Below are 14184 nucleotides of genomic sequence, written 5' to 3'. Positions count from 1 at the left end.
CATTACCCATAAATTAGAACTCTTTAAAATGCAAGTGGGAGTTATTTAGTAGTCGAATGAGATTTGAAGTCATTAAAATGCTAAAAAATGTTGGTGGCCGTTTAGTCTAGTGACATTAGCTAGGATGAATAAGACATTAAGACTTTGTGATCTTATAGTAACAAGTTCAAATCCTGCTTTCAATATAAAAATCGTGTTGCCATTAACACCTTTGAGCTCTCAGACATAGGCAAGTCAGGAAGTTTTACGAGAGTTGTTGGTTTCCTCCTGGAGCATGTTGGCGCCAAAAAAATGCGAGTACATGATTTACACTAGTAATTAAAAGATTTGTCAAATCTAAATAAATAATGAAACGTTGATATAATTAGTGAAACATGCCATGTTCATAGCTACTAAAAATTAATTTGTCCAATACTTTTAAATAATGAAACCTACTTTTCAAACAAGTTTATGATAGAATTTCGTTAAAGTTCATAACTACCTACTTTTGACAATTTAGAAAAACTTAAAAAAATAAAAATAATAATAAACAATAATAATAATAATAGTAATGGTATACTTCTATTAATAAAAAATATGGTCCACGGGAGTGTCAACGGACTCTATAGACACCAGCTCTTGTTGCACCTATTGATACATACAGATATAGCAACTACTCTTTAAGATGGTGCATACCAACACTCAATTAAACTAACCGATCATCGGAAAAAAAATATATAAAAAAAACAGAGAATCTAACATCTTACACAACCCGAGAATCATCCATGCGTACTTAATGAACGATGCATTAAGAAAATTACTTCTATTAAGTGCGCAATTAGCCTTTTTGGTTCCTTTTCTTTGCGGTCTTGGCTAGTGCGTTACATAGTTGCATCTTCCGCTTGGACACAACGTTTTTAATGGGACCCACATTAGCTTCGTTGCTGACTTCACACGGTGCATCATTCTTGCTTTGACCATAAAGTGCATCTTTTACAAAATACTTTAGCCTCCATAAAGTCGATTCACTCTGCATAATACATATAATATAGGTGTCATGTAAATTATAGAACACCTATTTTGATTTATAAAATAACTATTTAACCCTTCTTTCATAAAAACTATATAATTTCCAAAATTTTCATATTTACCCTTATTTAATTAGTTTTTATTTTGATCCTTTTTACATTTTTTTTATCTTTTTTGCGTTTTTAATAAGATTTGTTTATTTCATTATTTTCTTTCGTCTATGTATAATGTACTCTTCTTTATTATGAGTTTTTAAAGTAACAATCATAAAAAATACAAGTGACAATCATCAAAATGAAAAACAAATAATCGGCGGCTCTGGATATTTTTTTAAAAGGGTCTTTTTGTCATTATCTGAAACTTCAATAAGGGATATGCAATTTTAGTTTTGAGTTGGGTAAATATGCAATTAGTGAAGTTTACAAGGGGATATATGCAATTCTCCCATTCTTTTGCGTAAAACGATTTAACAAGTTTAAGCTATAAAGGGTTGGAAACTTAATATATGTGTGTATATATATATATATGGTTGGTATCATTTAAGAACTCTAAAATTATTAAGAACTCTTAGGAACTGTAAACAACAAAACATTTTTTAAATTGTTTTTATATATTAACATTATTTAACAAAACATCATTGTTGTGTAATGATACTCATCCTATATATATATATATATATATATATATATATATATATAGGGGATGGTTCATGCGAGAAGTGATATTAGAGCGAGAAGCGCGAGAAGTTAATCTCAACCATTGAATACACAAATCAATGGTTTAAAATACAAGAAGGCATTTTTTGTAAATAGTTTGAACATCTGATCAGATGTATTATGATTAAAAGGGAAAATTCGTCAGTATGGTGTAGGGTTTCAATAAGTAACGCCTGAATCCCTTCTTTCACTCCCAAAACCGCTCCATTGAATATGAAATTGATACATAAATCGATGAATTTAAACCACATTGATTCTTATTGCTTGTGTATGAGAAGCAATGTCCATTTGATGTTAGTGATTGACATAGTTTTGAAACATAATTGGGGTATTTTAACCGCTACAGTGACCAAACCCTAGGCACGAAATCAAGGTATGTAGGATAATTTTGTGGTATTTTTTCAATCACACTAACATATAAGCTAACAAAGAACCATAATTAGGTTTTTTTTTAACTGTTATAGTAATCTGAGATTCAATTCTTGAATTGAATAATCAAAATTTTAATTTAGTGATTTGGATACAATTGAAAGTCCTTATTTTACAGCAGATCGTATGTTCAATTGATGTCTATGCATGCTTGAAATCTATGTAGGCATGCTCGATTCCTGTGTAGGTATGCCCAATTCACGTGTAGGCTTGCTTGATTCATGTGTAGGCTCGAATCCTGTGTAGATATGCTCGATTTCTGTGTAGGTATGCTCGATACATGTGTAGGTAGGTATGATGATAGATTAGTATGCTTGATTCCTGTGTAGATATGCTTGACACCTGTGTAGGTATGCTCGATTCATGTGTAGGTATGAGGATGGATTAGTATGCTCGATTCATGTGTGGGTATGATGTTAGGTTAGTGTGGTCGATTCCTGTGTAGATATGCTCGATTCATGTGTAGGCATGCTCGATTCTTGTGTATATATGTTTGATTTCTGTGTACGCATGCTCGATAGATATGTAGGTTTGATGATAGATTAGTATGCTTGATTCATGTGAAGGTATGATGCTATATTTATATGCTCTATTTCTTGTGTAGGCATGCTCTATTCTTGTGTAGGCATGCTCTATTCTTGTGTACGTATGCTCGATTCATGTGTAGATATGATGATAGATTAGTATGCTCGATTAATGTGTAGGTATGATATTAGATTTGTATGCTCGATTCATGTGTAGGTGTGTAGGTACGATATAGAATGATGTAGACACTTAATGAACCAACTATGTATGATAGTGTTGGAATAAATTTCCATGGGTGTATATAACTACAATGTTTAGTCTTGATGAGAAATTGTTACTGTCTTTTTATATGTTCTTTGTATGTAATTGATTATTTAGTATTAAAGATGTGTTGATGTCATATATATACTAAGGGATAATAAAACCTTATTTTAATTTAGGTTATTATGATGTATGTATGTAGGAACTACAATTGTTGTACATGTAGTTTACTATGGAGGTTACATTTAGGGAATATGTTTATGTGGATTGTGGAAGATGGGAGAGATGTGAATCTAGTTATATATTAATTGAAGATGTATGTTATGTAGGAGGTTATGTGTAGGAAATTTGTGTTTTTGGGCTTGTGAGGTTATCCGTATATGCTCTAGTTAACTATTACCTTCATGAATCTTAAATCTAAATGATGTTTCTGATTAAAAGGTGTAGAACTGATGATTTACATAATGGTTTGTTATATCAAAATTTGATAATGTGAAACCTTGATTTTCAAAGCATTGATTATATGCAATTATCTTTGATTTCTTATATTTATTTGCCTATGAACTTTCTGTTAAGTAAAGAGCATTATATTAAGTAAAGTTTGCAAATAGTTGAGGTTGTATGTTGCAAGCTGATTCATCTCCAAAAAGAACTATATACTCACTTTATAAGCGTTTTTGGGTATTACTGATAAATATATGTTCTTTATATGTGTATTAATAGTGGTTTAAAAAGTAAAAACTAAGCACATACATGGTCATTGAAATTTCATTTTTGGTACACTAAGTACAGGTGAAACAAGCAATTGTTGCACATGTGAAACAAACAAAAGTTTTGGCTTTATAACTGCCCTGAGAAATGCGTTATGCAATTATCTGACGGTAAATATCGCTGGGAGATAAGAAACATTATTATAATATTTGTTGCAAATTTAACTAGGTTTTTCGTGAAATGCCATGATTTGAGTATCCTAGCAGTCTTGGTCCAGCCCGACAGACCAAACCAACGGAACAGGTACATACCAGTACCCATTGATTTAAAACTGTCCCGGCTGTGCGTTTTGTTAGGTTTGTTAGCTTTTTACTACATGCATAAAAGTTGCCAAATTATGCCTCAACACAAAAATGAGATCAAATTGTTTAAAATATCTCATCTGAATGCAATCTTCTAGTTTAGTAATTAGTAATTACAACATGGTTAGTTATTACTTTGTCACTTCATATGTTTATTGAAGTTGGAACTCTTTTTAGATGAGCCCAGATTTTTATGGCGATAATAACACGAGATCGACTTTGGTAAACTCTGTTTATGCTTAATATTGATTGTTAGTTTAAAGATTCTGAATCAGCATTTTTTATTGTTAAATTTTCTATACATGTTTTTGTTTTTTTACCACAGTTTCACCTGTAAAGTATGAATTTTTTTTCGCAGGTCATACTTAATAATTCATCCTTGAACAAGATTATGTTTTCAGACATAAGACAAAAGGCTCTCATATTTTTGAGGTTTTAGAATATTAATGAATGTTTGGCAGATCCAAAAGTAGTATAAGATAATAAGATACCGTTCGGTCAAGTGTTTTGGTGGTTTAATCCATTTTTTATTCACGCTTTGTTTTTTATTAACAGCTAAACTAGTTTGTGAAGTGTTTATGACTCGTTTATGAAAGTTGGATAAAGTTTGTACTCTAGTGTTTTTGTTTAACGTGATAAATTCATTATCTTAGTATGAAGTTTGTTTATGTGTAAATTGTTTATTGTATTTAAATTCAAAACAAAATGCATTGATGGTATCATAACAAATTCCGAATATCAAATGGGATCTATAATAAATTTAATTTGTATAAAATACAAAAATGGGTATACACAAATGCTAGACTAATGCAATAATAATATTCAGATTATTTGATCGAACTATTAATTTCCAACTCAATGGATAACGTATGCAAATTTGCATCAATATCTTAAGTAAAGTGGATTGATCGATAAAGAAGAAAATAGAATTAAAGATCAAATAAAATTCAAACACATGTTAATGAATTATAACTTACATATAATTTAACTCTATTAGTTACAAGAAAAAAAAGTAAATCATATATATACCCTTGAATTTAAAAAAAATCAAAAATTAAAAAGAAATAATATGATTGGTTAGAATTATTTCTCGCACTTCTCGCAATAAGAAACACTTCTTAAATGAACCTAATCTTATATATATATATATATATATATATATATATATATATATCTACTATATATAATGGAGGAGTCAAGGACCTCTTAATTTTTAAGAGGTATAGTATTTGTTGCTAATTGTACAACACACAATGCATAAGATTATGAAGTTTAAGGGGTAATATGGTCTTTTGAAACTTCATGAACGGTTAGCATTATTTCATTCAAATATAGTTACAAATATGATCGTTTTACTTCAATCAAATTATGTTAATTTTATAGTATAGTTACATATAAACCTCTCTTATCTTTACCCATTTATTTGACAAGTTTATATATAAGTTTTATTTCTTCTATATCTTCTAATATATTATATTTATAAAAAAACTGAATTTACAGTTGTGACACGCTTATTTTTGTCAACGTTTTGGTATAAAAAAATTTCAACAACTATATGTAGTCTATAATGTACAAGTTAATAAAGCATTAATGTACAAGCAAATGATGCAATTATGAACCTATGACATGTTACACATAGAACCCATTTTCTCTTTTTACTATACCTCAAATATAAAATTACAAACAAGTCCTTTTAGTTATATCACCATTCAAACTACAAGATTTAGTGCCTTAACTTAATAATTATACATCATTAATCCTTATAACAAATAAACTATATAATAAATGTGAATTGGTTTTGTTTATTTTTCATTTTTAGCATGACATTTAATGCATTTATTATAGTATGTTTAAATATAAGTTTGAAACAAATTATTGACTTTATTATTGCATTATCGAAATTGTCAACATAAATCTTTTTTTTTTCGTAATTACGTATGTACATCCTTTGAACCTATAATATGTTTTAACATCAAGTGAAACTTATTTTCATTAGATTATATAAAGAAATATTAGCATTAATCTTATATAAGTTTGTAACTATTGTAAACATGTTAAACTTCTATCAAGGAACTAAACTGAACTCGAACATGGCTTAAGTTTGTCTAAGACGAGTCTTAACTCAAGTTCAAACATAAATAAATAAGCTCAAACTTGGTGACATTAAGAAAATCGAGCTCTAATATATACCGTGCCACTTTATTATGATTACTTAAAATTATGTTATAAATGAATGCCACTTATATTAAGTTTTACTTTGTATGCTGATCTTTAACAAACATAAAATGAGAAGTTATGGTGACAAAATGAGTAAAAAAACCATCTAAAAACAGTGTTGAAAACTTAACACGTAAAAGTCATATAAAAACTTTTAACGCATATAACCACTATAAAATCACATGTTACATAAATTTACGTTAAATTACATCTTATTCTCATATGTAATGGTCACAAGGGAAAGAAGAAACATTGGTGAAGTAAGTAGTCATAACGTAATGTGCAATTTATGTTGAGTTACTGGTCATACTAAGTCATATAACATAAGAGAGTGAAGTGTCTCACTTAAATCTGTTTGAAAAGGTAGCCTATCAAATCCACTTTAGCTAGCTCGAATTGTATCATAGACAAACTGAAGTTCTAAGGTTTTTTATTTTAGTTTTTTTTAGTTTTTAGTTTTAAATTCATTGAATTTTTTTTGTCTTTTTGAACTACAAATTCGTTTTAACTTAATTGACTACTATGAGCCCAAACTATCTATGATCTGTTATGGATTCCGTTGTGATGTTAATTAATAGGTTATTATATAAATAAAGAGAGAGAAAAATTGAATGATGAAGGAGGTAAAAGTTAAAATTTTATTCAATACTTAAATAACCAAAAATCATCATCATCGTACTCAGTATATCCCACCAATAGCAATGCTATGGTAGGGTCTGAGGAGGGTAAGATGTAGACAGCCTTACCTCTATCTCATAGGGATAGAGAGGCTGCTTCCGGTGAGACCCCCGGCTCGATAGTAGTTTTGCATCAAGCCTTGGACATAAGGCACATAGCACTCAATCATCGGGAGACCGGCTGATCGGTGCATGTGCCCTTGTCTTTCGGCTATCAACGCCACCACATGATGCCTGATTAACCTTCCGCCACTTTTAACGTTATTTTCACGAGATTAGTAAAATAACGTCAAAATTAGTGCAATTTTACTTTTGCCCACCCGAGGGTTCACACATATATACATTATATGCGCGCACCGCAAGCAGGGCGTAACCAAAAATGTGTTATCCCAAAAATGTGTTAAATAACCAAAAATGCTTCTAATAAATGTGTTATCCCAATACAAATATGTCATTCCTTTAACACCAAAACTAAAATTACTACAATAATTTCATCTTTATTTAAGTTGATTTTTTAATTTGTTTGAAAATATTGCATTATACAGGGTTTGAATTACCTTATATTTCACATATTAAACACCTTACCACTCAATCAAAGTGGGAATGACTAATTTAATTTGAAATATTTGCGCTCGATGAACTTTGATTTTTCAAATAGGACAACTTTTTTTAGGTATTTGTAAATTTACATATCTATACTATATATAATGTAGGAGTGATGGATCACTTAAAACTTTTTTATATGGCAGCCATGTAATACTTATGAAATATATATACCACATTCATGCTATTAACTTAAGATCTTTAATACAACTAATAAACAAATGATATCATGAACAGTTGTAACATATTGCACGAATAACAAAACTAACAAAAGTACTATACAATATATCACGAGATGATTGATAAATCAACATGAACGAGTATAGCGTTACAAATTGCTGACGCCGTAGCATCACGCGGGCACTCAACTAGTGTGTGTATATATATATATATATGTTTCCCTTGAGAACTTCATTTTTATTAAGAACTCTAAGAACCAATATTTGCCACTCATTTTATTCACTAACAAAGTTTTAAAAATAAATCAAAAGGTTATAATAGTAAGAGAAAAGATCAAATAAGAAGTTTGATTATCCTACAAAAGCTAGGAAGGAGGGTATTTTTGTCTAATACCTTAATATTGAAAACTCACTTAATTTAATTTCAAAAACCCACTTAATTAAAACTCACTTAAATTTTCACTTATCTCCTACAACCACTACCGCCCACCGCCACCACCTTGCCGGAAAAATCTTCGGAAATTTTGCCAGAAAATAAAACACTATGAAAAACACAATGAAAAAGACACAATGTAAAAAACACAATAGAATAAACACTATGAAAATAAAAACACAATGACAAAAACACAATTAAATTTATCAAATACCTAAAATAACCCTTGAATCTTGGTAACATAAAAGTAAGCAAATTTATTGGCCACAAACATCGCAATTATAAGGAATGAGTGACAATGTTGGTAAAGTATTGGTTGGATACATTTACAAAACCGAACTTAACCAAACCAATATATGACCAAACTTAACCAAACCAAAAGTTTTAAGGATTTCCCTGAGGGAGGAAATTAAGGGTTCAGTATTTATTAAGGCCAGAGCATGTTTTAAATTTATTTGAATTTTTTACTTATCAATGCCCAAATTTGTATAGGCCTTGCCCCAATCAAACGAGGCCCAAAAAGAAGGCTGAGACTGGAGTGGTTGATTAACCATAACACCTTATATATTAACCGAAAATGAACCAAACACATCACTTTTACATTTTTCATAACCAAAACTTTTGGTTATGGGTCATAAAAAGTTTGTGTATATATGCAAACATGAACAAGAATAGGAGATGAAATGACGATAACAAACCTGCATTTTTTAACCACAATTTCTCTTAGTTCTTCTAACCGCATATCAGTTTCATAAAGCTGTAATAATAGCAAGTTTTTATTTCAGAAAGATATGAATTTCATAGACAAATATATGTTTTAATATTCAAGAGATTATTATTTTACCTCATTACTTAAATCCCGAGCCATTTTAGCATGAGCTGCCTCTTGAGCGCGCTGCAAACTCAAAAGTGCTTCTGCTTCCTCTTCCTCTCGCCTTTTTTCCTGCATATTTAATAATAATATAATTACGAGTTTATTATCACCAGTTTATTATTATAATTAATTTGTCTGTAAAGTTTTTGGTTTGTTTCCTACATCATGAGGGTTCCCCTCTATTGTAATTACAATATTCAGATAAATATTATTCTTTTCTTTTACACGTAACAGAAACAGATTGCATCTTGACTAACATAGCTCCTCAATAGAGGTGCCAAAATGCATGGATCGGTGGGTAGTTTGGATAGATGGTCAAAACTGGTGAAGTTTTTACTTTTTACTTTTCTTTGAACTTTATGAACAATTATTGTGTCAAATACGATCACAAAGATTAAGCTTGTAAACAAACCAAACGAATACCAGTGAGGCATATTTATGTACGTTCGTTTTAACTTTAACCGAACAAACGATCAAGCACGAGCAATTAAACGAACGATGCTTTCCTGTTCGTGTTTGTTTATACTCGTTTTGCAACAGCTAAATGAACGGTTCACTGCCGTATACGAACAAACATAACTTAACAAAGATGAAAGAACATATATACGAACATAACTGAACAAACACCGATTAAAACTAAATGTGAACATCAATATGTTTAGTACGTAAACAAACGTAAATTGTCTAATGTAACAGTTACATCTTCAGTAACCCGTGGTGCAAATTGCAGCCATTTCTCTTCAAACTTTTCCAACAAAGTTTTGGCCATCCCATGAACATCGCTTTTATCGTCATTATATTTCATGGCATTTGAAAAAACTAACCGAGCCTGTCGATGACCTAACACACGCCAACCATAAACCAAATGTTAGACCATTGTAAAAACCATAGGACAGTCGCATCTTAATAACCCCTAATATGTTTTCTGACAGAAATTACAAAACTGCCCTTACCAAGTTTTAAAATAGAGCATGTTAACATGCCAATAAGAAACTCAAACATATGTAAAATAAACACAGCGAAAGAGATTGAAAACAAGACTACCTCATAATAGTCACGCAATCCAAGAGCTTCAACATCTACAGGTTGCATAAATGGCCAGGCCCACTTGTGCTGAGTGATCTGTAACATGATTTGTAAATGAAATTGATATTTTAACTCAATATATACACCAAACAAACCCTAAAGAAACCTATTTTGGGCCCATGAACTATATAAAACAAAACCCTTATATAATAACATTGATAATTATAACTAACACGATGCGTATACCACTATAATTAGTTTGTAATTCAGAGAAGAAAACACAGTTATAACTTATAACACCAATATTTAAGCAATTAAGAAACTTAGTTTATAATTAATATCATATAAACTTTGAATCATTGCCTAACAGTTTTCTATAAGCTAACTTATACAAGCAAACCTGGCGCAGAACCGAGTCGCATAATATCCTGCATTCTTTTGGCAGCGACCGCCTCTCTGCGCGCTGCTTCTTGTTGATATTTCTTATACCCTGGAGCATGCTTTATCTTATCTTTATCCTTCAGAAAAGAGCTTTTCACAAAAGCACTACCGGATTGTGTCTTGCTTGCATTTAAGAAGAACTGCTCGATCTCATTTACTCTTTGCTCAAGCTGGAAACAAGCATAAAGCTAGTAAGATAAAGTTCAAAATAACCTAATCAAACATAATAATAACAATAATAATAATCTTACCTTGTCAACCTTGGTGAACAAATCATCTACTTTGTGGCCAATATCATCATCAACAGCATTATTATTATTATCCTCCGTCTTCGCTATCTCGAGACCGTCAACACACACGATCAGTTCTTCCATTTCCTTCTAAGAGCATAAAAATTGTTACAACAAGAGCACAATAATTAATTAATTACTTCACTTAACAAATATAGACCTTATCTGACTAAAATTCACATGAATTCAGAATCAGAAAACAAATTTATCACAATCAATTTGCTTGATATTATATAAATCAGCGTAATTATGCACTAAACTGTTGGAATTATGCTATCATGTTAATTGACCTAACTAATTAATATTAAAAGTTAAAATTATAAATCTTAAAACATTACGGATGTTTATACCTAATCCTCAAAACATCTTGACACAAATAAATAACAATTAGACTAAAATACACATATGTCTAGATTCTTACATAAATGGTAGATAGTGCACACACTATAACCATACACTCATTGAGTTGTGTATATGTGTAAGTGGTTAACAATTTTAGGAAACGTGTTTGTCCTGCTGAGTTGTTAAAAGTTATGTCATTTATGCTCCTGACGAATTATGAAAACCTATTTTTAGTTAGTTAGCGTTATTCACCAACAATACCTAACGTACTTTTAAAAGTGTTTTCAAGTAATCAATAATAGAATGACAGACGAGGATATTTGCCGAATGAGGTAAATCTACTATATCTAGCTGCTTCTAACATATTGTACCATAGCGGGTTATCATATATGGATCCTGAAAATGCGTATATTATATTGCAAACCTGTTTAAGCTCCATTGTTAACAGGTGGAAGCTCCACATTACCATTGGGGTTCACCCGACGCTCGTTGAGCCTTGCTCGGACCCAGCGAGCGACACCCAAGCATCCCACGGCTATGAACGAAGATAGAACGATTACGATAATGGCTACAATGGCTGCAATCTGAGTTCCACTGTAGTGATTGGCGGCTGTGGGTGGTGCAGTGTTGTTGCATGGAAAGGCAACAGAGTGGTTGCATGTTGGTTGGTTCACCAGCATTGATGGAGATTGGAGGAGAGTGTTGAGATTAAATTGATATTGAAGTTGTTTGTAGGGGGAAGAGTGGACTGGTGAATCAGTTGGGTGGTTGACCAACTGATTTTGTAACTGACAAGATGCGCGGTTAGAGCCAATATTAGGATTCCCGGTTAATATTTTAAATAGATGGGTATTATGGAGAGAAAGGAAAGGAAAGGAAGAGAATGAAAATATTTGAGTGTGTTCTTTACACCGTGTTCCTGAGTTTCATTTAAGAAGAGAAAAGAAAAGGAGGAGAATTAACAGAGATAAGAAAGAGAGGGGGAGGAAAATGTGTCACCTTATTTCGTGTTCCTGAGTTTAATGAAAATGGAAGGAAAGGGAAAAAAAATGTAGGAGTTAATAGGCAATTAATTATTCATTCCCATTTTCTTCTCATTTCCTCCCCCTCCCCTTAGTTTTTTTATGGGTATGGGGAGAAAGGAAAAGAAATATAAAAGTTAGAGGGTGTTTTAAAGAGTAAATTGGAGGGGATATGTTTCCTTCCAATTTGGAAGGAAATGGTAGGAAAGAAAGGAAAAGGTAGAGAATAATCAAGTGAATATATAAAATAAACCAAATTTCTTAGGGTACCAAATGATAGTACATAAGGTTCTACAATACATAGAAGATGAAAGAACAAACATAAAGTGTCTTCTACTTCTTTTTGTAGATATGAAAGAACAGAAACAAACAGTGTGGCTTTCACTTCCTTTCTCATTCTTTATTTTTGTTAACCCAGAAATATTCTTGTGCAACATTTGAGGCCCATAAGCTTTAAACATTTGTACCGATTAAATGATGACACATGTATGTAATTTCTTATTTATGTGTTCATGTACATGTACCAACGTGCTTGTATGCGCTTGCATGTTCATATGTAACTTATGATATTTCATATAATACTAGACGGGAGTTGATAAGATCCCAGGCCAACAAACCTGTTGAGGTCTAATAGGATTAAGCTCAAATGAGTTATTAGAGCCCATAGACTATTACCACTTAAACCAACCATGAACCATGGCTCTCTGCGCAAAAACATTCTAGGTGATGAAAAATAAGGAATCATAATTCTGATTAAAAATAATTATTATTATTTTTCTTTTTTTTTCGAACTATAACTTTTATAAACACCGCCGAAAAAACAAACACCGAACAGTATGTTCAACACTACAGGCCTATAACCAATACCATTATTACTACATTATCCTTCCAGCAACAAGGGGTTTAGGTAAATTCATTGACCTGATTTCAGGGGCAGAACTGGGAAAAAGTATATTAAGCTTATGCATCAAAACATCACTTCTTGATGGTATCTCATTCAACAGAAACTGCTGAACAATAGGCTTCTTAAACCACTCAGATACCGAGCCACCAGGCGCCCTTAAAACCACCTTACTCACCTCAAACGGTGACTCAACCGAACTTAGGTCTAAACCATCGTGTAGAGCCCGTAATTCGGTCTAAACCGGGCTTTCTTCATTTCATCCCAGATTCTTAAAGCCGTGTCCAGCTTTCCCGCTTTGACGTTCGACTCGATCATGGAATCAAATGTGGGTGCGGACGGTTTGAGCCCGAATCCTTGCATTTCCATGTAGATTTTCATGGCCGTATCCAATCCACCAGCTTTTCCTAACGAGTCAACGAGTGGCATGAAGACGTTAAACCCCGGTTTCATGGTTCAACCGATCAATCAAAGCAAGATAACAGTCATCGCTCGGTGAATACCACGGCTGCCTCTTCGCCCACTTAAACAAACTCAAACACGCATCACCGTCTCCAGTAACCTTCAACGCCTGCGTAACATGAATCATATTCGGTACAAACTGGAGCTTATCCAGCTGGGTTTCCATCTCGGGGCCCCACTTCCACCTCTTCACAATCTCAACAATTTTGGCAACTGCAGCCGCGTTCGAAAACGGCTGTTTTAACCCGCCTATCATTATATGATCATCCACACCGGGCTCGACGGACCGTACACCCTTTCCGGTGTAAATCACACTATCCGATTCGTCTAAGTAATCTATCTCTTCTGTGAATTCATTGGTTTCTTTATTGCAGTAACCCCGTAAACAAAAATTAGGGCCAATATAAAACTTTTAAACTTTTAGTTGTCTTACATCAACCACTTGAGCTATCATTAGCTCTTAATTTAGCTTCTATTTTATAATTACACTAAAAAATCGCGGTATTTTGTTATGTTTATATTTTTCTTATTTTTTTAAAGGTGTTTTGACCATGCGATAAGCATTAAGTCTACCAATCATCAATAAACGAGTTTGAGAATTGACATAAAATTCAACCGTCTATTATTAATTTAACACCCCAAATGTTTGAACCTACAACCATATTTGAAGGAAACCCCTAAGGTAAAATCCCCTAGGCAAAACTC

At 32.1% G+C, this 14184-nt stretch overlaps 1 protein-coding gene across 1 annotated transcript; it reads right to left on the bottom strand.

The window, feature by feature from the left end:
• Positions 1–577: 577 nt before the first annotated feature.
• LOC143587707 (transcription factor GTE1-like) lies at positions 578–10351 on the bottom strand. Its single transcript, XM_077068919.1, has 5 exons — positions 9907–10351; positions 9696–9835; positions 8966–9064; positions 8750–8878; positions 578–1054 (listed from the first exon to the last, which is right to left on the bottom strand). The coding sequence occupies exons 1-5, from the start codon at positions 10124–10126 to the stop codon at positions 818–820; spliced, it is 825 nt and encodes a 274-aa protein (XP_076925034.1). The 5' UTR covers positions 10127–10351; the 3' UTR covers positions 578–817.
• Between the last annotated feature and the right edge of the window lie 3833 nt (positions 10352–14184).

Source organism: Bidens hawaiensis, unplaced genomic scaffold (assembly GCF_021521415.1).
Source record: "Bidens hawaiensis isolate Kalapana, Puna unplaced genomic scaffold, B.hawaiensis_p1.1 tig00035841_1, whole genome shotgun sequence".
NCBI lineage: Eukaryota > Viridiplantae > Streptophyta > Magnoliopsida > Asterales > Asteraceae > Bidens > Bidens hawaiensis.
Note: the sequence above shows the minus strand (reverse complement) of the source record. Positions and strands in the feature narration are given on the sequence as shown.

Coding starts and splice junctions, on each gene's coding strand:
- LOC143587707 (XM_077068919.1), bottom strand. CDS start 10,126: ATGTTACAGATCACTCAGCACAAGTGGGCCTGGCCATTTATGCAACCT. Junction 9,836..9,906: donor TGTCAGAAAACATATTAGGG/GTTATTAAGATG, acceptor GGCGTGTGTTAG/GTCATCGACAGGCTCGGTTA. Junction 1,055..8,749: donor CACAAACTTTTTATGACCCA/TAACCAAAAGTT, acceptor AAATCAAAATAG/GTGTTCTATAATTTACATGA.